Source organism: Salvelinus fontinalis, chromosome 25, assembly GCF_029448725.1.
Source record: "Salvelinus fontinalis isolate EN_2023a chromosome 25, ASM2944872v1, whole genome shotgun sequence".
NCBI classification, from domain to species: Eukaryota; Metazoa; Chordata; class Actinopteri; order Salmoniformes; family Salmonidae; genus Salvelinus; species Salvelinus fontinalis.
Genome location: NC_074689.1, coordinates 1,640,763 through 1,664,880, shown reverse-complemented (window position 1 = coordinate 1,664,880; position 24,118 = coordinate 1,640,763). Strand labels below are relative to the sequence as shown.

The 24,118-nt window shown below is 42.8% G+C and overlaps 1 protein-coding gene across 3 annotated transcripts in view; it reads left to right on the top strand.

The window, feature by feature from the left end:
- The window catches only part of LOC129822734 (anion exchange protein 2-like), a 126,463-nt gene extending 104,821 nt beyond the window's left edge, over positions 1 to 21,642 (top strand). For all 3 annotated transcript variants that reach the window (XM_055881084.1, XM_055881085.1, XM_055881086.1), the window contains 17 exons: positions 1,003 to 1,139; positions 3,943 to 4,123; positions 6,551 to 6,686; positions 7,045 to 7,246; positions 8,219 to 8,327; positions 8,636 to 8,820; positions 9,164 to 9,377; positions 9,566 to 9,772; positions 10,074 to 10,222; positions 10,702 to 10,896; positions 11,391 to 11,627; positions 12,008 to 12,097; positions 12,290 to 12,456; positions 12,705 to 12,958; positions 13,242 to 13,411; positions 14,858 to 15,031; positions 17,477 to 21,642. In XM_055881084.1, coding sequence (XP_055737059.1) covers positions 1,003 to 1,139; positions 3,943 to 4,123; positions 6,551 to 6,686; positions 7,045 to 7,246; positions 8,219 to 8,327; positions 8,636 to 8,820; positions 9,164 to 9,377; positions 9,566 to 9,772; positions 10,074 to 10,222; positions 10,702 to 10,896; positions 11,391 to 11,627; positions 12,008 to 12,097; positions 12,290 to 12,456; positions 12,705 to 12,958; positions 13,242 to 13,411; positions 14,858 to 15,031; positions 17,477 to 17,557 — 2,888 coding nt within the window. In that variant the 3' untranslated portion in view covers positions 17,558 to 21,642. The remainder of the gene's footprint in view (positions 1 to 1,002; positions 1,140 to 3,942; positions 4,124 to 6,550; positions 6,687 to 7,044; positions 7,247 to 8,218; positions 8,328 to 8,635; positions 8,821 to 9,163; positions 9,378 to 9,565; positions 9,773 to 10,073; positions 10,223 to 10,701; positions 10,897 to 11,390; positions 11,628 to 12,007; positions 12,098 to 12,289; positions 12,457 to 12,704; positions 12,959 to 13,241; positions 13,412 to 14,857; positions 15,032 to 17,476) is intronic.
- Positions 21,643 to 24,118: the final 2,476 nt, after the last annotated feature.

The window sequence follows — 24,118 nt, the reverse complement described above, 5'->3', positions numbered from 1 at the left end:
TGTCCTGAGTGTTGTTTGGAGCAAATCCAGTACAACACATTACTGAATACCGCTCTCCATATTTTTTTAAAGCGTAGTGGTGGCTGCATCATGTTATGGGTATGCTTGTAATCGTTAAGGACTGGGGAGTTTTTCAGTCAAGGGGTATGTATACTTTCTGAAGGCGCTGTACCAATAGGTGTCCTTCTTTGCGAGGCATTGGGATACCTCCCTGGTCTTTGGCTGAATCTGTTTGAAACTCGACCGAGGGACCTTGAAGATGATTGTATGTGTGGGATACTGAGATGAGGTAGTCAAATTATCTAACCCAGAAATTCCAGTCCATATGATACAGTACACGTTTACAGTACACACTCAAAGATTAGTGGAGCGTGTTTCGTTTATTTACCCAAGACCGCATACATCTATGGGCTTTTGTGTTTTTCTGTCGTGTGTAATGTACCTATGTATTGGATAACAGCACAATAATTTGGCCTTTTTTGGGATTGGGCTCATAACATTTATTTAATGTAGGCAGCATCAGGCTTGAATTTTCATGCCTTTCAAAACAAATCAAATCCAGACATTAATATGCCGTGTATTGTTTAGAATGACATTTGCTGTTTTGGTGGGAAATACCGGGTTACCTGGGAGAATACTTTTTTTTTTCTTGGGGTGGAACATTTGTAAAATACCGCGAAAATATGAAACCCTAAACCCAACCCCACAGCAGTGCCAGGTGAACAAAAGCAACGGCCTGTTCTCTGTGACTGTGGGTCTCTGAGATGGGATCTAGTAGCAGGCTGATGGAAGTCATCACAGAGCCAAGAGCTCAGTGTTGGGCAGACCACTGTCTTGGGAAAAAGCTGCAACACTACAATGATGTTGCAATACTTGATAATGTAATGTTGACACTGTTATATTAGTGTTTGGGATCACAATCACCACCACACCCTCTCTCACTATTTCTCATTCTGTATCTCTGGCTATGATTTTTCACTCACCTCTCCTCTCTCTCCTCAGGCCATCGTTTTGAGGATGTCCCTGGGGTACGCAGACACCTGGTCAGAAAGAGCACCAAAGGCCAAGTGGTGCATGTCGGCAAGGACCACAAGGAGCCCAGCACACGCAGCCAAAAAAAGGACCGGACCCCACATGAGGTGAGCGACTGAAAATACAACCTGTAGTACCCACTCCTTTGCTGATGTTTGGACACATTGTCACATCCCTTGTTTCAGATATGATTGAGTATTATTTATCAGATGGTTTTCTTGGATTTGCTGACATTTATGGCAAGGATGGTTTGAATGTAAATATGGTTGATTGCTTCTTGATCCATATTTAAACAAATTAAATTAAACAACAATTGGAACATCAACTGGAAAATCCGATACAGTATATTTGGTGGGTGGGAGAGTGGGCAGGACACAATTAAAAATTAATGAATGAGTTCTTTCCTTTCACGCACCCAATAGAAAGGGGCAGAGAAGAGCTCAGGTAAGGAGACACCGGGTTCTCCCTGAGAGAGGGAGCCATGTTCTATTAACACACACACACATAGGTCCCCAGCAGCCAGGTAAACAACAGGTTCCTCTCAGGGTAAAGAGTGTGTGATGGGGGGGGGGGGGGGGGTGTAAGGGTACCCTGCTCTGTGCACGGGTCGGTGTTAGTCGTCAGTGTGTTAAGCCCACACCTCCTCCACCCTCTCGCTCCTTCCAGTCGTTACCGCCAGTGGTTCTGTAACTTGTCATTCTGCCTCCCGGCCAGACGGCGTGGTCATACTGGACTACTTCGACTAAATGGCCCGGACCCAGAAGGTGAGGCGGCTTAGTCGGCCAAATGCATGTTCCAGGAGTGTGTGCATGTAGCAACGTGTCTTCACGTGAGAGTAGGTGCAGTATGGTTACTCGATAATCATTAGTTGTGTTGTCGGCTTGGTACTGAAACAGGTAATGGTTGGTTGGGTATCACTAACTCATGAGCTTGGAGTTAGATTGGTTTCTCTTTAACCAGACGTTTGTGTAGTGATAAGGCTGTAGGGTGTAATACTGTGTTTCTACTGATGATACTATCTACTGTATTTATACTGTATTTTTACTCATCACAGTTTATGATGTGTGAGTAAAAAAACAAATTTAAACAGAACATCTGTTGAGCTCATGAAAAATGGTTTTCACTGAAACGTTGCATTTGCTTGTTGCTTAGGCTATTTGCCACTGCCTATATTTGAGAAGTGTATTGGCATTGTGGATAATTTCATTGCATATTTGTTCTTAGTAACACCGAGTAACACTGGTGAGTGTGTTTCTGTTTGACGTCAACATGCAGTGCGGACCTGGGTACAAGTACTATTTAAAATCTTTCAAATACTTTGAGTGTTTGATGTCAGATGGACGGGTTTGCAGTTTTGGGACTATTCTATTGGTCCAGTAAGCCAGGCAAGCTCAATCAAGCACAGATGATCATGTATTTTAAATGATTTCAAGTAAGATTTGAATCCAGGTCTGATGCACCTTGCATGGTTTTCAGAAGTCAATAGGTTCAAGGAACAGTGCGAACTACTTTCACACTTTGAAAAGTGAAACTAGATAACAATTACATAAATAGTTGAAGTCGGAAGTTTACATACACTTAGGCTGGAGTCATTAAAACTCATTTTTCAACCACACCACAAATTTCTTGTTAACAAACTATAGTTTTGGCAAGTCGGTTAGGACATCTACTTTTCCAACAATTGTTTACAGACAGAATATTTCACTTATAACTCACTGTATCACAATTCCAGTGGGTCAGAAGTTTACATACACTAAGTTGACTGTGCCCTTAAACAGCTTGGAAAATTCCAGAAAATGATGTCATGGCTTTAGACGCTTCTGATAGGCTAATTAACATCATTTGAGTCAATTGGAGGTGTACCTGTGGATGTATTTCAAGGCCTACCTTCAGACTCAGTGCCTATTTGCTTGACATCATGGCAAAATCTAAAGAAATAAGCTAAGACCTTGGGGGAAAAAATTTGACCTCCACAAGTCTGGTTCATCCTTGGGAGCAATTTCCAAATGCCTGAACATACCACGTTCATCTGCACAAACAATAGTAAGCAAGTATAAACACCATGGGACCACGGAGCCGTCATACCGCTCAGGAAGGAGAGGTGTTCTGTCTCCTGGAGATGAACGTACTTCGGTGCGAAAAGTGCAAATCAATCCCAGAACAACAGCAAAGGACCTTGTGAAGATGCTGGAGGAAACAGGTACAAAAGTATCTATATCCACAGTAAAATGAGTCCTATATCGACATAACCTGAAAGGCGGCTCAGCAAGGAAGAAGCCACTGCTCCAAAACCGCCATAAAAAAAGCCAGACTAATGTTTGCAACAGCACATGGGGACAAAGATTGTACAAAAATAGAACTGTTTGGCCATAATGATCATCGTTATGTTTGGAGGAAAAAGGGGGAGGAAAAATGCGTTTTCCCATCCTTAGAATACTTTTTGACTGTCTTTAAAGAAACAGCATGAGCCTGAGAAGAGAGAGTGTTAATTCTAAAACAACATTTGGAGAATAATTAAATCCGAAGCTGATACAGCCACATTAAGCATACTGAAAACAATTTCCCCTGATAGTTCAGCTATTCAGATCCTCACTGGATCTAATCCGATTGGCTCAATGGTAACTTGGTTGGAAGGAGATGCTGGTTTGAACATTTACGATTCAGACTCCTTGATGTCCATGGGCATACACTGAAAATGCTAATATCAAGAATATTGACTTGCATTGGTTTTTGGACAAACATGATGGAAGAGTTAGTAATTGGAGAAAGTGGCCACCGGCCAGGTAAAAAAACGAAAGCATGGATTGCTCTCTTATCTTGTCCATAGAGTGATTATGAGGGTGAAGAAGCCAATATCATTTTGTTATTTGGGTGAACTATCCTTTTAAAATCAGCCTGTCTCCCCCTCAGGTGTTTGTGGAGCTGAACGAGCTTATCATGGATAAGAACCAGGAGATGCAGTGGCGGGAGACGGCCCGTTGGATCAAGTTTGAGGAGGATGTGGAGGAGGAGACGGACCGCTGGGGCAAACCCCACGTGGCTTCGCTTTCCTTCCGCAGCCTGCTGGAGCTCCGCAAGACCATCTCCCATGGTAGGAGAGAGAAAAGAGACAGAGGGAGCGATTGTGTGTGTTTAGAGAGAGAAGACTGTGTGCAGTGTTTCCCCTAAATGAATCGTTGCCGCCACCCCTAAATATATACAGTACTAGTCAAAAGTTGACACACCTACTCATTCAAGGGTTTTTCTTTATTTTTGAATTTTTTCTATATTGTAGAATAGTAGTGAAGACATCAAAACTATGAAATAACACAAATGGAATCATGTAGTAACCATTTTAGATTCTTCAAAGCAGCCACGCTTTGCTTTGACAGCTTTGCACACTCTTGGCATTCTCTCAACCAGCTTCACCTGGAATGCTTTCCATACAGTCGTGAAGGAGTTCCCACATGCTGAGCACTTGTTGGCTGCTTTTCCTTCGCTCTGCGGTCCAACTCATACCAAACCATCTCAATTGGGTTGAGGTTGGGTGATTTGTGGAGGCCAGGTCATCTGATGCAGCACTCCATCACTCTCCTCCTTGGTCAAATAGCCCTTACACAGCCTGAAGATGTGTTGGGTCATTGTCCTGTTGAAAAACAAATGATAGCCCCACTAAGTGCAAGCCAGATGTTATCTCGTATTGCTGCAGAATGCTGTGGTAGCCATGCTGGGTAAGTGTGCCTTGAATACTAAATAAATCACTGACAGTGTCACCAGCAAAGGACCCCACACCATCACACCACCTCCTCCATGCTCACGGTGGGAACCACACATGCAGAGATTATCCGTTCACCTACTCTGCTTCTCACAAAGAAACGGCAGTTGGAACCAAAAATCTCCAATTTGGACTCCAGACCAAAGGACAAATTTCCACCGTTCTAATGTCCATTGCTCGTGTTTCTTGGCCCAAGCAAGTCTCTTCTTATTGGTGTCCTTTAGTAGTGTTTTCTTTGCAGCAATTCGACCATGATGCATGCAGTCTCCTTTGAGCAGTTGATGTTGAGATGTGTCTTACTTGGACTCTGAAGCATTTATTTTGGCTGCAATTTCTGAGGCTGGTAACTCTAATGAACTTATTCTCTGCAGCAGAGGTAACTCTGGGTCTTCCTTTCCTGTGGCGGTCCTCATGAGAGCCAGTTTCGTCTTAGTGCTTTATGGTTTTTGCAACTGCACTTGAAGAAACTTTCAAAGTTCTAGACATTTTCCACATTGCCTGGCCTTCATGTCTTAAAGTAATGATGGTCTGTCATTTCTGTTTGCTTATTTGAGCTGTTCTTTCCATAATAAGGACTTCATCTTTTACCAAATAGGGCTATCTTATGTATGCCAACTATACCTTTTCACAACACAACTCATTGGCTCAAACGCATTAAGAAGGAAAGAAATTCCACCAATTAACTTTTAACAAGGCACACCTGTTAATTGAAATACATTCCAGGTGACTACCTCATGAAGCTGGTTGAGAGAATGCCAAGAGTGTACAAAGCTGTCATCAAGGCAAAGGGTGGCTCCTTTGAAGAACCTCAAATATATGTATTTTGATTTGTTTCTCTCTTTTTTTGGTTACTACACGATTCCACATGTGTTATTTCATAGTTTTGATGTCTTCACTATTATTCTACTATATAGAACATAGTAAAAAATAAGGAAAAACCCTTAAATGAGTAGGTCTGTCCAATCTTTTGACTAGTACTGTGCCAAGATGGCTGGATGTCCTTTGGTTGCTGGACTATTCTTAATACAGGAAACTGTTGAGTGTAAAAAAAACACAGCAGCGTTGCAGTTCTTGACACACTCAAACCGGTGCGCTTGGCACCTACTACCATACCCTGTTCAAAGGCACTCAAATATTTTGTCTTTCCCATTCAGCTCTGAATGGCACACATGCACAATCCATATCTCAATTGTCTCTCGGCTTAGAAATCCTTCTTTAACCTGTCTCCTCCCCTTCACCTACACTGATTGAAGTGGATTTAACAAGTGACATCAATAAGGGATCATAGCTTTTACCTGGATTTATCTGGCCAATCTGTAATGTTTTGTAAACTCAGTATATATTTTTTCGGGCGAGACAAAGTATTTAAGTGCCTTTGAACAGCGTATGGTAGTAGGTGCTAGGTGCACTGGTTCGTCAAGAACTGCAACGCTGCTGGGTTTCTCATACTCAACAGTTTCCTGTGTGTGTATCAAGAATGGTCCTCCACCGAAAGGACAACCATCCGACTTGACACAACTGTGGGAAGCATTGGCGTCAACATGGGCCAGCATACTTGTGGAAATTTCAAGACCTTGTAGAGTCCATATCCCGATGAATTTAGGATGTTCTGAGGGCAAAATGGGGGGGTGCAACTTAATAGGAAGCTGTTCTTAATGTTTTGAACACTGTGTACGTGTGTGTGTGTACATACGTGTGTGTATGTCTGTGAGTGTGTGCCCACACTTCTGTGACCTCAGTGTCATGTGTGCCTTCTGCCACCAGGGGCGGTGTTGTTGGACCTGGACCAGAAGACCTTGCCTGGCATCGCCCACCAGGTTGTAGAGCAGATGATCATCTCAGACCAGATCAAGGCTGAGGACCGCGCAAATGTGCTCCGAGCCCTGCTGCTCAAACACAGGTACACCACTACACCTAAACACCAACCAGGACAGCTCAGTGGAAAATAAATCTTGAGTATCTAGTAACCTAAGTATGGAAGTACGAAATACTTGTGTAAATTAAGTGTGTGGAGACTTAAAACTCTGGATATTGTTTTTCAACAGGAAAAGTATTAAAAAAACTAGCTGGAGTTCGTCTAACATTTTGATCTCATAGATGAAATAGCGTTATTAGTTCAGCAATTCACACAATGTTAAACTTGCTATGTCTCTGCCTGGTCCCGCCGCCTGCTTGCTTGATAGCGTGCGAGAGGGCAAGTTGCGACATATGTATCTCCTGCTCAACCTCTGTGTGCCTTTACCTCCCTCACCCTGCAGTCACCCAAGCGATGAGAAGGAGCACAGCCACAACCCCTTCCCCAGGAACATCTCGGCAGCCAGCCTGGGCAATCTGCTGCCCCAGCAACACAGCTCCAACCACATCCACCATCCAGAGCCCTCCGTCACAGACCCCCTCATGGGCTCGGCCAGCACAGGGGAGCAGGAGACACGCATCGACATGGAGAAGAACGACCTGCAGGTAGCTACAGTATAGTGTTGATTATATGTCAGGAGTAAATGCTGACATTTATTTTTCCAAGGTAATGTACAGAACTGAGGCATGTATCTACACCTGCATTGTGCTGTTTGGGGTTTTAGGCTGGGTTTCTGTACAGCACTTTGAGATATCAGCTGATGTACGAAGGGCTATAAAAAAATACATTTGATTTGATTTATCCCGCGTATACCACAGTTGCCCCAAAAAAACAATACTAAAGCACACATTTACCAGTAAAAAAAAATAAAAAATATTAAGTTGATATTTTAATTTTTAATGTACTCTTTTGGTTGCTAGAGAAGCGACCCAGTCGTTTGGTTGATATTTATGGACACAACCCAGTTGTTCGTTCTATATGTTCATTTGCCATACACGCTGGCAACGTTCTTGTCCCTTGCTTGCTAGCTACCCAACTAGCTACGGCTAACAGAGTCACAACCTCTGCAGCCGGAATAACAGCATTTGTTTAAGCTGTTTTCTATTGACATTCATTTGGATACATCCATAATATGTCTGCAAAAACAAATCAATACTAGCTAGCTAAGTTTTTCCTCATTGGACCTGCGTTTACAATGTATCCAATTTCTGTTTGTGTTGTTGTTGGTTTAGCTTTCTGTAACTTTCTAACAAGTGTGGTCTGCATCTTTCGGTGCATATTTCATCATGTTTGCAAGGTGTCCCGATAGATTTTCCAACTCTCCCGTTATTTGGTTTTAATGTCCATTCTAGAATGCCCTTCTAGCCAATCAGAAACAAGTATTCAACAGTGCTGTGTATAAGTAGTGAGGAATGCAGATTATTCTACTGCTAAAGAGTGTAGGTAAGTGTGTGTATGTGCAACTTTTGTACACAGGGATATTGAACTATCATGTAAAAAGTATCTTCAGTGGATCATCTTTTGTGGAGGGGGCAGTCTGTCCAATTGAGTTACGTCTGTCCTGATTGGTATTGCAGCAGAAGGAGTCTACTCCAAATATCGGCATACACAGGTCGAAGTCCAAGCATGAGCTCAAGCTGCTGGAGAAGATTCCAGAGAATGCTGAGGCCACTGTTGTCCTTGTGGGTGAGTGGTCTTTTTTAACTAATCTAGTACCAGAAAGCATGTCCTGTTACCTTTTTCAAATAACCTACTACCATCACGACCACCTCTTCTTTTTTGGGTACTTATATGTGTCCTATTTCACACATAATTTATTTTTTTAAATGATTTTTTTGCATATTCCAACTCTCCCTGATACACACTCGGAGAGTGGGGTCATGGCCAGGATCAAATAACAATTGAAACAGTAGTCTAATATCAAGCATTCCCACTCTGTACAGTGTAACAGCATGCCCTGTAACACTCTAATGTCCCCCCTTCCTCTCCTCCAGGCAGTGTGGACTTCCTGGAGCAGCCCACCATGGCCTTTGTGCGGCTGCAGGAGGCGGAGGAGCTAGACTCTGTCCTGGAGGTCCCAGTGCCAGTCAGGTTCATCTTCGTCCTGCTGGGACCCCCCAGCACCAACATGGACTATCACCAAATCGGACGCTCCATCTCCACACTCATGTCTGACAAGGTCAGAGTGTAGAGCAAGAGTCAATTGATGGAGGTTTAGTGGAACATCTGTGGGCCGAGTTTCCTGGCCACAGATTAAGCCCAGTCCTGGAGTGAAAATCACTTTCAATGAGAATCTGCATTGAAAATGTTTTTTAGTCCAGGACTAGGCTTAATAATCTGTGTCCGGGAAACCGTCTCGATATGTTATTGTTAATATGGTCTTAACCATAACAACTCTGAATGCAAAAAGGAAAATCCACACACGGAGTAAACCTGTTTTGTTCTTGATCAGTGGCTATGAAGGCTCACATACTGTAGGACAATGAGTATAACTCAAGTGTTTTTCCTGTTCTCCCCCACAGCACTTCCATGAGTTGGCCTATCTGGCGGACAACCGCCAGGACCTGCTCAACGCCATCAACGGCTTCCTGGACTGCAGCATCGTGCTGCCCCCCTCCGAGATGGGCGGCGAGGAGCTGCTACGCTCCGTGGCACGCTTCCAGAAGGAGATACTTCGCAAGCGGGAGGAGCAAGGAGCCCTGCTGGCCAAGGAGCCCAAGAGCCAGAAAGAAAAAGGTGGGGGAATCCCGCAATTTTGTTCAGAGAAATTATGTCCTAGCAACTTTCCTAGCTTCTCAGACCGTTACATGGAGCCGGATGATAATATTTTAAACGTTTCCTTTTTTTTATGCAAAAAAAGATTCCAAAGAAACGTCACTTTTCTAGTCCAGTATTTGAAATCGGTCTATGTCTATGTATTCCAGAGGCCCTCCTCTCGCCCGGGAAGCTGGAAGACGACCCCCTGCAGCGTACTGGACGCCCCTTCGGAGGCTTAATCCGAGACGTGAAGCGCCGCTACCCGAAGTACGTGAGTGACTTCAAGGACGCGCTGAACGCCCAGTGCGCTGCGGCCGTCATCTTCATCTACTTCGCTGCCCTCTCCCCCGCCATAACCTTCGGAGGCCTCCTGGGTGAGTCCCAGGGGTTAAATGCAGCCAGCTAGTAAATTCTGGTACATTTACAGAAATGTCTCTGTGTAAGTTAATAAAGTGACGTAAAGAATGGGGAACAATGAACAGGAGGCAAAAATAACCACAACTACCCATCTACCCCTATCAACACACAACCAGACACTTAGCATGTGTTTAAAGTAGGAATTGGAGCTATATTGAATATGTACTGAGAACGGAATTCGTAGCTTATTAAAAAACATTCTTAGGTCATTCTCTGAATGTTGCCTGTGCGGGTTCTTGACTGTGTGCCTTGTGGTAGGTGAGAAGACTGAGGGTCTGATCGGTGTGTCTGAGCTGATCGTGGCCACAGCGGTGCAGGGTGTTCTCTTCTGCCTCCTGGGGGCCCAGCCGCTCCTGGTGGTGGGCTTCTCCGGACCACTGCTCGTCTTTGAAGAGGCCTTCTACTCGGTAAATTACCTCAAACTGAGATGTGAGATTACATTATTGACTACCACGTAAGAGTAGGGTTGGGCGATATGGCCAAAATATCATATGGTGTTTTTCAAATTTTTGACGGTATGACAGTATTTTATGTTTTTGATTAATAAAAGTTCTAAATTTGATTTATGAGTAGTGCGTGACCCTAGGGTGGCAACACATATTCTAAATTATTTCAATGGGTCTTTCTCCATTCTGATTGTTTTGTACTGTTCAATTCAACTTCAACCTAAAATAATTTCCTGCATTTCCATCAATTTCTGCATTTCCTCCACTCATTTGAGATCATTTCCACACTGCCACGACATGGGCAAAAATACTTTTCCTGCTGTTGATGTTGACCTGTATGTGTGGCCACATGTCACTCTTCCATCAGTGTCGACTCCATACTCAGTTCTGTCTTAATTGCTTCCTTACCTGTCTCTCTCTCTGTCTGTGTGTGTCCATAGTTCTGTAAGGGGAACGGGATAGAGTACCTGACGGGCCGGGTGTGGATCGGCTTCTGGCTCATTGTCATCGTGGTGACGACAGTGGCCTTGGAAGGTAGCTTCCTGGTCCGCTTTGTCTCCCGCTTCACCCAGGAGATCTTCTCCTTCCTCATCTCGCTCATCTTCATCTTTGAGACCTTCTCCAAGATAGGCAAGGTACTGTACACTTGACGCTCAGTTAACTATAGTATTGAAATTGATAGAAACTATTTAGTGCCCTTGTAATTGCTAAAAGCACTTTACATTGTAGAGAGGGGATCCAACCTGACTACTGATAATAAATGGAACTGACTTTAGGTTGGACTGTTCTCAAAACATGGGGTCAAAACGAGTATGTTTCCTAACGGGTACACTCTTAAGAAAATATTTTGTGGTTGAGTGGCCCTGATCCGAGAACAAAGTGAAAGGGACAGAGCCCGACTTTTATCTGGGCTTATGATTTCAGGAATGTTACTATTTTTAGACCTTTGTCGAACACAAGACTTTCAAGGGATTATTTGTGTCTGGATTAATTTGTTTGCTGGGACTTTACAGGTATGTCAGTTTTAATCCCTCTGAAGCCGTGTTGAAGTGATCTCAGCAAGGGGTGTGTGTGTGCGTGAAGCGGTGCTTTAATGTGAACCCTTTTTTTCCCCTGTGTTGCCGGGCAGATTTTCATGGAGCACCCACTGCAACGCTGTTACCTTGACAACAGCTCGGCGGAGAACGCCACGATGGAGAATAGCACCCTGGAGCTATTGCTTGGCAACGGCACTATTTCGGTGGTGTCGGTGAAGGTCCTAGGGGAACCCAACACGGCACTGCTCTCCCTGGTACTCATGTCTGGAACCTTCTTCATTGCATTCTACCTGCGCAAGTTCAAAAACAGTGCCTTCTTCCCTGGCAAGGTAAGACACTGATACACTTTATGAGGTGAAGGGGCGCATTTCATTCTCACTCTAAGCACAATAGGGTTATCAGGGTGTATTTCAATTCAATACAAACTTAAAGGGATACTTCAGGATTTTGGCAATGAGGCCCTTTATCTACTTCACCAGAGTCAGATGAACTCGTGGATACCATTTTTATGTCTCTGTGTCCAGTATGAAGGAATTTAGAGGCAGTTTCGCGAACCAATGCTAACTAGCCTCATTGCCAAAATCCCGAAGTATCCCTTTAATTATTTAGAACATAGTTTATTGTAGAATCACAGAACATCACTCCCCAGTGTCCCATCATGGGCTGTGTGTTATGCATTGCCTACACGTAACTATTTTGTGTTTTTCAGCTCCGTAGGATTATTGGAGATTTCGGGGTCCCCATAGCCATCCTCATTATGGTCCTAGTGGACTACAGTATACGTGACACTTACACACAGGTGAGTAGTTTTGCAATGAAAATAATTCCAAAGCCCTTTATTAGTTTGTTCATTGTATTGGCTAGATAAATAAGCTTAACTACTGTCTTACTGAGAAATTATAAAGAACTAGTTACTTTGAAGACATAATAGTGCATGTTATGTCATCACCCTCTATAACACATCACTTCCCTTATCCCTGACCTTGTGTAGAAACTGAGCGTGCCCAGTGGGTTCTCTGTGACCAGTCCTGAGAAGCGTGGCTGGGTGATCAACCCCCTAGGCATGTACACCCCGTTCCCCATCTGGATGATGTTTGGCAGTGTGCTGCCCGCCCTGCTGGTCTTCATCCTCATCTTCATGGAGACACAGATCACCACGTGAGACACACTATCACACTACAGTACCCAGCACCTCTGTGTTCCATCATGAGCTCCCCCTTAGTAGCAAAATTAATTGTGTGAATGGATAGTATACAAACTGCGGGAAATCATGGAAGACATTACATTATATACTGCATATGATAGTATGTTTTTATCCTGGCAAGTTGATTTACTCATTCTCAACTTCTCATCTGCCTTTCTTTCTTCCGTTCCTCTCTTACTACCCGTCTTCCTCCCTAACTCAGTCTGATAGTGAGTAAAAAGGAGCGGATGCTGGTGAAGGGTTCTGGCTTCCACCTGGACCTGCTGGTGATCGTAGTGCTGGGCGGCACCTCTGCCCTGTTCGGCCTGCCCTGGATGGCCGCCGCCACTGTGCGCTCCGTAACGCACGCCAACGCCCTCACCGTAATGAGTAAGGCGGTCGCCCCCGGCGACAAGCCCCGCATCCAGGAGGTCAAGGAGCAGCGGGTTACAGGGTTGCTGGTGGCCATCTTAGTAGGTGAGTGTCTGTTGGATAGATGTCGAATAGACTAGACTGGAAGATGTTTGGTGCTTCTCAAAAGTAGCTTCCTCCCCTTGACTCCTTCCCTTCTTCTGCAGTGATCTGAAGACACAGGATAAAAACAAAACATAAGTGAAATATCTGACTTTGCTTACGATGGCTTTGCTTTCACCTGTGAAGTTATTTCACGTCAGACTACTAGACGAGGAAACTAGTAGAGTATTGAGACGCAGTCATGTTTGCAGTAGTATCTCTTAACTCTTCCTCCCTCGTCTTCCAGGCCTTTCCATAGTAATCGGAGACCTGCTGCGTCAGATCCCCATCGCTGTGCTGTTTGGCATCTTCCTCTACATGGGCGTGATGTCACTCAATGGAATCCAGTTCACCGAGCGCCTAATGTTACTGCTGATGCCCCCCAAGTACCACCCCGACCACACCTACGTCCGCAAGGTGACCACAGCTCAGAGTCACAGAGAGGAAACAGGGCAGTGGCTCTGGTTCCCTAAACCTTTTTGGCCCTAATCCGTCGAATAGATAGCTTGGTCCCAGATCAATTTGTGCTCTAATGAAAACTCCTATGGTCAAACATTACAGTAGGAGTTGTCAAAACAGCACAAACAGATATGGGACAAGGCTTTTAAATAGAGCATTTCCTGTATAATTCACTATATCAGGGATGGGCAACTTTGATGGGGGTGGGGGCCACAAAAAAATCTGAATTTATCGTGACACAGTTGCTCGTGGGTCTGCATACCCACATACATACCCACACATGCAGTCTGAGCCAGCCCTAGTCAAAATGTTTTTGGGGGGCCCACCCCACCTTGCGAGCATACATTTTTAGCTACCCCCCCCCCTCCCTCTTAACAGCAGAGGGAGAAAAAATTACATTTAAGAGTTAATTTCATGCAATTATAAACATTTTGCCATAGGGTGGAGAGAAATATTTGACATTTTTCAGCTTATTTCCTGCAATTCTACACATTTTGCCCTAATTTAAGCCATGTTAATATGATATCTGAGTGAGAGTAAATTACAAAATCAATGGGGCCCCCCTGGAGGTTAGGGCCCCTGAGCAAGTGCCGATTTGGTAAATAAACCATGATTACTACAAGTATAGAAAGCTGGCTAGACTAACTTACCAATAAAAAATAGCTGATATGGGCTAAATGACTGACTGTAAGTGACTGACGTAAGATTATAATTTTTTTTAAATTCGGAAATTGATCCATGGGCCTATAAAAGGGGGGCCACCGCCAGTTGCCCATCCCTGCACTATATAAACCCATAGAGGCTATTTCCCTCAAGTGGATACCAGAGTTTGTATACATACACTGAGTATACAAACATTAGGAACACCTGCTCTTTCTATGACATAGACTGACCAGGTGAAAGCTGAGGGGAGGAGACGGGTTAAAGAAGGATTTTTAAGCCTCGAGACAATTGAGACATGGATTGAGGGTGAATGGGCAAGACAAAATATTTAAGTGCCTTTGAACGGGGTATGGTAGTAGGTGCCAGGCGCACCGGTTTGAGTGTGTCAAGAACTGCAGCGCTACTGGGTTTTTCACGCTCAACAGTTTCCCGTGTGTATCAAGAATGGTCCACCATCCAAAGGACATCCAGCCAACTTTACTCGACTGGGAAGCATCGGAGTCAACATGGGCCAGCATCCCTTAGGAATGCTTTCGATACCTTGTAGAGTCCATGCCCCATCGAATTGAAGCTGTTCTGAGGGCAAAAGGGGCTGCAACTCAATATTAGGAAGGTGTTCCAGCTGTTTTGTACACTCAGCATATGTGATATACCGTATTACATACTCATGATTTTCACTGTCCCATTTCGTGTGTATTACGGTAATCCGCTTTATTAACTGATAGTAACTGTGTCCCCCAGGTGAAAACGCTGCGAATGCACCTGTACACGCTGATCCAGCTGGTGTGTCTGGCGGCGCTGTGGGCCGTCATGTCAACCGTGGCCTCTCTGGCTTTCCCTTTCGTCCTCATCCTCACCGTCCCCGTCAAGATGTTCCTGTTGTCGCGCATCTTCACCGCCCGCGAGATGCAGTGTGTAAGTTGGCCCGCAGGTGCGCACTAGGCCCATACACTAGCTTTAGGGCCTTTCACTAGGATTCACCCTGTGAGCCCTGGTCAAAAGTAGTGCAGGGAATACTGTGCCATTTGAGATGTATCCCCTAACTCTACTCCGAGGATGTTTCAGGAGAGGTCCTTATGGCACATTAGTTGTAATACTTATGGAGTTTATTCTTAAAGGAGAAGTTGTTTTTTACAACGAAATCTCTATTTTGATGTAAATGGCATGTTATATTAGCTTCCAGACACCTTTTTTGTGATTTCACCAAACAGCTCTGGGGTTCCTGAAAAAAAACGAACAAATGCTCCAAAAACATCCAAATCCGACCTTTTAGAAACGACAAAGCTCTCAGTATTGTGATGCGGGTCTTTAGATGTGCACATGAAATTGTCATTCCTAACTTTATCCGCAGCGTTATAATATTCCCTTTTGTGCGACTCAAGACGTTTCCCTTATCCAGCTGTTCGATTCTCCGCGTAGCCTGCTGCTACAGGTAACTGCCAAAATCAAGGGAACACCAACATAGTGTCTTAGTAGGGCGTTGGGCCACCACGAGCTGCCAGAACAACTTCAATGCGCTTTGGCACAGATTCTACAAGTGTCTGGAACTTCCTGTGTGGAAGCACATGTTTTTAATATGTTTTGTATCCCCCATTTACTCAAGTGTTTCCTTTATTTTAGCAGTTACCTCTCCGTCCATTCTACAGGCATCGTTCGAGTCGCAACAAAATGGAGTAGAGAGTTCTGACTAAAGTTCGGAATGACACAATTTCATGTGTACAACACCTAAAGGCCTGCATCACTATACCGGGAAGTTTTCCGTTTCTAAAAGAACGTATTTGGGTGCTTTTGGAGCCTTTGCTCATGTTTTTTCCAGAGCTCCCATACACTGCACAGTAAGGATGAGGAAGTGATTCGTTGTTTGGTGTATGTTTCTCAAAAAAGGTGTCTATAATATGCCATTTGCATCAAAAATGTTGATTTAGTTGTAAAAAAAATTACTTATCCTTCATGACTCTCTGCTCTGCTTGTTCTTCAGTGGTTTTTAGCACCGGGTTGACGTAATGTACTTTCAAATCAAATTTTATTTGTCACATACATGGTTAGCAGATGTTAATGCGAGTGTAGCGAAATGCTTGTGTAATCTAACCTAACAATTCCACAACAATTCCACAACTACTACCTTACAAGTGTAAAGGGATAAAGAATATGTACGTAAAGATATATGAATGAGTGATGGTACAGAACGGCATAGGCAAGATGCAGTAGATGGTATAGAGTACAGTCTATACATATGAGATGAGTAATGTAGGGTATGTAAACATATAGTGGCATAGTTTAAAGTGGCTAGTGATACATGTATTGCATAAAGGTGGCAAGATGCAGTAGATGATATAGAGTACAGTATATACATATACATATGAGATGAGTAATGTAGGGTATGTAAACATTATATTAAGTGGCATTGTTTAAAGTGGCTAGTGGTACATTTTTACGTAATTTCTATCAATTCCCATTATTAAAGTGGCTGGAGTTGAGTCAGTATGTTGGCAGCGGCCACTAAATGTTAGTGGTGGCTGTTTTACAGTCTGATGGCTTTGAGATAGAAGCTGTTTTTCAGTCTCTCGGTCCCTGCTTTGATGCACCTGTACTGACCTCGCCTTCTGGATGATAGCGGGGTGAACAGGCAGTGGCTTGGGTGGTTGTTGTCCTTGATGATCTTTATGGCCTTCCTGTGACATCGGGTGGTGTAGGTGTCCTGGAGGGCAGGTAGTTTGCCCCCGGTGATGCGTTGTGCAGACCTCACTACCCTCTGGAGAGCCTTATGGTTGTGGGCGGAGCAGTTGCCGTACCAGGCGGTGATACAGCCCGAAAGGATGCTCTCAATTGTGCATCTGTAGAAGTTTGTGAGTGCTTTTGGTGAAAAGCCGAATTTCTTCAGCCTCCTGAGGTTGAAGAGGCGCTGCTGCGCCTTCTTCACAACGCTGTCTGTGTGGGTGGACCAATTCAGTTTGTCCGTGATGTGTACACCGAGGAACTTAAAACTTTGTGAAAGAGTACCCTGTAAAAAGCACAGTACACATGAAATTTGATTGAAGAAAGACATATCTATCTATCTACCTATTTAAAACAAGCAATCATAGTTACATTTGAGTAATTTAGCAGACGTTTTTATACAGAGCACTTTACTATTAGTGCATTCATCTTAAGATAGCTAGGTGAGATGACAACATATCACAATCCTGTCAAGTACATTTTCCCTCAACAAAGTATTTATCAGCAAAGTCCGTGCCAGTAGGATAAGTGCCATTTCTGGTGGGAGGGGGTGGCGCCGTGAGTGTTATTTAACCCTACCTCTGAAGAGTACCTTAACGGTACAGCTACTGCCTTGCTCTAACAGTCTGCTCTCCTCTCTCATAGCTGGATGCTGATGACGCAGAGCCCATCTTTGACGAGAGAGAGGTCCATGATGAATACTCAGAGATGCACATGCCTGTGTGACCCACACCATCATATACCTACCAACCACTGTATTCTTCCCTCAGTGTCCACACCATTCTGCCAATCAATCGACCAGCCAATGAAATGCCTGCCCAAAGGATCCACCAGCAAAGACCCTATATATATATATATAATTGACAGACCCTCTGACCATCATTGAGCACTGTTGGTACTGGTTTCCATTGCTTTAACCACACCTGACCAAAGGGTAAAGATGTCGCATGCAGGCTTTGGTCTTCTGAGACCCAGCTCTGTCATGGAGGGGTTTAAGACCACTCATAACCCCTGTCAATCTCATTCACTGGGACAGAGTTCAATTGGGTGTCATGAGTAGATTCAACGTTCTCATGACAACATACAGGCGTTCTCATGATGACACACAGCTGGAAATGGGGACACATAAGGGGGAACTTCCTGTCCTCTGAAGGGGTCAGGGGTTAGGGGTCATAACCCTTCAGAGAGCACTTTGTGGCATTAGGTATGAATATAGACTGAAAGGTCCAATCGGTTCAGCATATTTATTTTGTTCATCCATGTTTTAAAATATTTCATCATATTTGCCTTTTTGGGGGTGGGGGGGTCAAATTCAGTTGTGTTTTTATAGATGTGTATTTTCAAGGTTTATTCCAGTGACCGTATATGGTAGGTAGTTTAGTACACAATTATTCATTTTTCAACCCTGAAAGGTTGTGCTGATTCACATTGAATGCGTGGAGGATTATATATAGGATACATTCCTTGAATCAATATATTTAACATATTGTGCTTTTACTTTTTATGTTTAGCTCTTTTAGCTCACTAAGCGCCTTATGAAGGACATGATGGCTGTACAGAGAAACCTAATTATGTTACTTTTGTTTTTAACAGCTGTTCCTTCAAGAGCACCTCTAAGCCCTCTGCACTTTTTAAGGCACCAAATCTGGACATTTCAACAACAAAAAATGTTTCTGGGGATATTATTGAATGTTTTATATTTTACTTAGTGTCTATCAAACACTATGCTGTGTATTTTTGTAATTTTTTTAAAGATGCCTTAGATTTTTCTCCCCCGACAATTCCATTAGCTAAAAAGGAAGGAGTGTGATTTTGTTTCCAAACGATTGCAAAGGGGACACAAACTGCTCCAACCTCAGACTGATATTAAGGTAGTGGTAGTCCGGGGGTTTTACCAATAGTCATTACAACACTGCTCAGCAATCACAGCAGTCTTGTGAAGTCGTGATGAAATGTGCGTGTCTATGTTATTGTGTAGTTTATTTGCTTTCATCCAGTCATCATCCCCCTCTAGTGTTTATGCTGCCATTGTGGTGGCTAAAGTTTACCAGCAGAGGGAGACGAAATGTAACCAAAGTACACATTGTAGTACCGAATGATTTTAAAGTACTGTACTGAACGTGAAATAACTCTCCCCAACCGTTTCTTTTTCGTTAGCATTTCTCCATTAAAAACCGAAATGGGATGACATCTCTCAAGTGCTACACAATCTCAAGACATTTCTGAAGTACTGTGTATATACACTAAACATAGTGCTACTTTCGCCAAGTACAGTAAACTTCTTGTAGTATTGTTTTAATAAGGAGCTGTTTAGTTTCTCATATTTGGTCATCTAAAGTATATCCTGCTGAATCCCTTTCTGAAGGTTTTCGACATGCATCTGTGGGGTTCACAATGAGGACGTCAATAGAAGAGACAGTATATGTCCTGGGGGGACACCTTTTACATTCTCACTGTGTGCATGTTAAAATGGTCTACCTACCAGCATAAAGCTAGTCAGTGTTTTGGGGGGGAGCACTAATCTATTTGTATTTTCCTGTGTGTGAGTGGTTTTATTTCTTGACAAATCTCGGCCATTTAAAACGTTTCAAGCGTGGTCAGATTAAATGTGGGTGTTAACTCACCTGTTTCTTGCCACCAGGTTTATGATGTTTCTGAGGTGGGCAAAGTGGTTCAGCAGGTCAAGGCCATTCTCTCACAACATTCCATTTTTGTCATACCTCTTAAGGTCTCTTGTGGACAGACTACGTAAACATAAATCGTACTGTAGATCTGTCATGATACAACTAGATGTGTGAGATCAGCAGCATTAGTTCCAGTGCTTGGGTTTTTTGTCGCTGGTTATTTGGAGAATCCTGATTTTTGCATCTTTAGAATTTCGGATGGAGCGGGGACATTTGGCTCTTAAACTTGCCTGTATAAGAAAGGGTAGAGTTCTTTTTGTTTTCGGTTCTGATCCTCGTTCTATCTCTTCTCTTAACACTTATGGACCCAGATCTTAATTGAACATCTGACCAATTACGCAAGACTTAAGTTCTGGGTTTACTAAGATTGATGCCAGGGGAATGGCTTGAAGCCTTTTTAAAGATGTTGTTTTTAATATATACGGATGTCTGGAGTTAGACCTATGAATATACTTTTTTACCTGAAATGCAGTCATTGATTGTGAAGACTGGACCTCATGTCTGTCTTTTGTTCTTTGTTGCCCCTTTATTGTTCCTCAAGCAAGGGGGAGGCCGAAGACATCACTAATCCCCTTCAGACCAACTCCTTGAATACCCTACTCCTTGAAACCAAATATTTTTATCCTTTAGTGTGTGTACCTTACTGTACTTATACTTGGGATATTGCCTTTCAACTGTAAAAGTTCAAAAATGTCTCTTTCTGTGCACCTCAACTAAGCTATACTCGGCTCCATATTCCCATGGTCTATGGTTACAGGCAGCCCAACGCTGATCTTTTGTTCAATCATTGGTAAAAGAGCTGATCTGATTGGTCAAAAGACCAATAAGTGGAAAAAATATCAGTATCCGGCTGTCGGTGTAAACGCAATCGAAGTCCTATATTTGTGCCTGAATTGATCTACAGCTGCACGTGAATGTATACAATATGTGATTGTGACATTTATCACCTGAATCTGTCATAGCCGTCATATATATTTTTTCAGTATGTCACTCAAGTTCAATTCGTTTTCCCTTTTAGAATGCCCATGGATCAAGGCCTGCATTCACAACACGTTTCAGAGTAGGAGTGATGATGGGATCAGATTTCCATTTTAGATCCTACTGAATAAGATATGAACAGAGGGGATCTGATCCTAGCACTCCTACTCACTCTTCATGAATACAGGTCCTGATCCCTCACATGTATTGCAATGTGGCATTATGTGTTGTCTTGAGTGTTTGAAGGGTGTTGTGCAGATGTTTTAAATGATGTTGCTGTAATTCATGACCATGGACAAAATGGTGGTGTGCAAAATTTGTTGTTTTTTAATGGAAAATGGTATGGATGGAGGGAATATGTTCTGTACATGATTGTCAGTGCCCACAGAAACATTGCTATAATGCAGTTCCATTTTAAAAGAAACACAAAGCATTCTGGGTCTTCATTGCTTATGTTTAGTGTACATACACTACCGGTCAAAAGTTTTAGAACACCTACTTATTCAAGGGTTTTTCTTTATTTTCACTATTTTCTACAATGTAGAATATTAGTGAAGACATCAAAACGATTAAGTAACACGTGGAATCATATACTAACCAAAAGTGTTAAACAAATCAAAAGATTCTTCAAATAGCCACCCTTTGCCTTGATGACAGCTTTACACACTCTTGGCATTATCTCAACCAGCTTCACCTGGAATGCTTTTCCAACAGTCTTGAAGGGGTTCCCACATGCTGAGCACTTGTTGGCTGCTTTCCATTAACTCTGTGCTCCGACTCATCCCAAACTATCTCAATTTGGTTGAGGTCGGGGGATTGTGGAGGCCAGGTCATCTGATGCAGCACTCCATCACTCTCCTCCTTGGTCAAATAGCCCTTACACAGCCTGGAAGTGTGTTGGCTCATTGTCCTATTGAAAAACAAATGATAGTCCCACTAAGCCCAAAACAGATGGGATGGTGTATTGCTGCAGAAATGTATTTTGATATAACACTTTTTTGGTTACTACATGATTCCATATGTTATTTCATAGTTTAGTAAAACAATTAAGAAAAACCCTTGAATGAGTGGGTGTTCTAAAACTTCTGACCGGTAGTGTAAATAGTTAAAATATTGATGACCAATAAAGTCAATTTCTATTAAACATCACTGCTGTAGCGTTCTTTAACAATTCAACCAACATATATTATTCATAACAAGATGAGTACAGTTAAAAGTTACAGGATAATACAGAAAATACTTTTTACGATGCATATACATTTTGACTTCATGTATGCTGTGACTAATACAAAACTATTTGTTATGTTGAAATATAGAAATTGAAACTTCCAGATTCTCATGCTGAAACTAACTTCTTGTAACTAGGTCAAAAACAGCGCATGACCAGACTTGCACATTATCCTTGATTGCTCAATCCCTCTCCAAAAACACATTCGAGGCTCTTTCCCTTTTGTTTGTCTGATTCAGTGTTCCTCCCTGAAGTGGAGTGGGTGGTCTTCATAGAGAACAACAACTTCAGTCAGGCTGCTCAGTACACACTGGGAGGAAGATGGCTGCTCTGCTACTGCTGTTGTTGGTTAGTGCTGGAGTCCTACTGTCTTCTACTGAGGCTTACAATGAACTCCCTGATAACTACAGGAAAGGAGTGGATCTGGCCCTGCAACAACTCAACTCTCACGCTGGAGTCAAACACCATTTTCTCTTCTTCAAGAGTCTCCTGAAGTCCGACATAGAGGTAAAAACCTTGTGCCGAAAACCATTGAGGTTTCCATTGCTGGGAGCTTGTTTTTCTGAGGACTGTGGCAAGACTGCGTTTTGTGTAGACCATTCTGGTAGATATTTATGGTTGTTTAGTCTACTCAATGATATACATTTTCTTCCTCTAGTCTGGATTTGATGTGGGCTACATTTATCACCATTTCTACCTGAAAGCCACCAAGTGCCCAAAGGGAACGGTTGACTCCATGCAATGCAAGTTCAGGAATGACCGAGTGAGTACCTGTAACTGTCTGAGCACAGTTGAGCTGTATCATCAATAACCTTAGGGCTTTCATACAATCCCTTAAGTTATACACATCTACAGCATGGAATTGTAATGTACATATAATGCTGTCATATTGTGTGTATTTCTACAGCCATTGATAGACTGTTCAGTCTGCTACAAAACCTTTGCTGGAGAGATTGAGAAGGATCCCAAACCGTATGTCCACTGTGTCCACAAACCAGCACTTACAGAGGTTTGTTGGATCGCTAGTTGTCCCTTCCCCCAACACTAAACTGTTTCAATCACTCACCAGTCAAATTCTATAACTAAGTATGCTTATGAAGAAAATTTTAGATTTGTCATGAAGAAAATGATAGAATTGTCTGTATACTAGTTCCTATAAAGATTAAGGACAATATCACGAGGTGAACTCTTATCTAATTCAGAAACGGACAGTAATTGCAGGGATTTGTTCCATCACATTATTGTGTAAAAGTTGATTTTGAAGACAAATATATATTGTGAACGTTATTTAAAGCAGAATATTAACCCATTTATTTCCCCTTGTGAATTTCAGGATATGATGACAACAAGAGTAGAACACTGTAACAAAATGAGTTACCACAGTGGAGCCCCTACTCTCCTGGCTTCAAAATCTTAAAGTGAAAGGGGCCATGTTAGTTCTGTGCCGTGACGAAATAATGCTATTGCACAATACATCTGGATTTAGTCTGGAAAGAGAGCCTCATTTCGTCTGTATTCTGTGTTCATTATTCTGTATTCACCATACTATTTCTAATTACTTTAAACGCGCTTAGGCTTGAGTTCCAAGTGTTCACGTCATGTATGCTACGTACGTGTTTCCTATTCCTCTACCTCTGCAATATCCCAGTTGAATGTGGTACATTTATGTTCAATAAAGTTTTATTCCGAAAATATGAATTCAAGTCGTTGGCGTTCTCTCTTCCAAATAGCGCATAGGTAGACATGATATGGGAAATTCCTCTCGATGTTACAGCGTCTCCCATTTCTCTATAGGAAGGCCAAGAAAAGCAATCGTGACAGTTGGTTGATGGCCTGTTTAAGCTTGGACTTGTGATTCCTATGGTCTGAGCAATATGTGTTTTGAGTCTCGTTAATGTTTACACCGGTGGAAGAAGTGTGTCTATTGTCCATAGGGTGTTACTGACAGTGAACTGATCAATACAACACAAACAAGATTTGTTTAATATAAAATGTTATTTCAGTCTGGGTTTAATGTGCAATACATCTACCACAATTTCTACCTGAAAGCCACCAAGTGTACCAGGGGAAATATTCATCTTTACTACAAGACATTTGCTGGAGAGATTGAGAAACACCCCCAAGCCGTTAAATGATTCATTTCTAAATGACAAGTGTTTAAATGTGTTTGAAATGAATGAATGAATGAAATGATGACACGGAATGAGACCTTTTATGTCATGCTATGACGACGACAAGACTATAGAGTACCGTCACAAGATGAGCTACACCAGCGGAGCCTCTACTCTCCGTCACCAAGACTGAAATACCATAGAATAGATGGTTAATAAGACAGAATTGAAAATTAACTGCATTTACAACACACTGGTGTTATTTCTAGTTTGTGCCAAGATCACA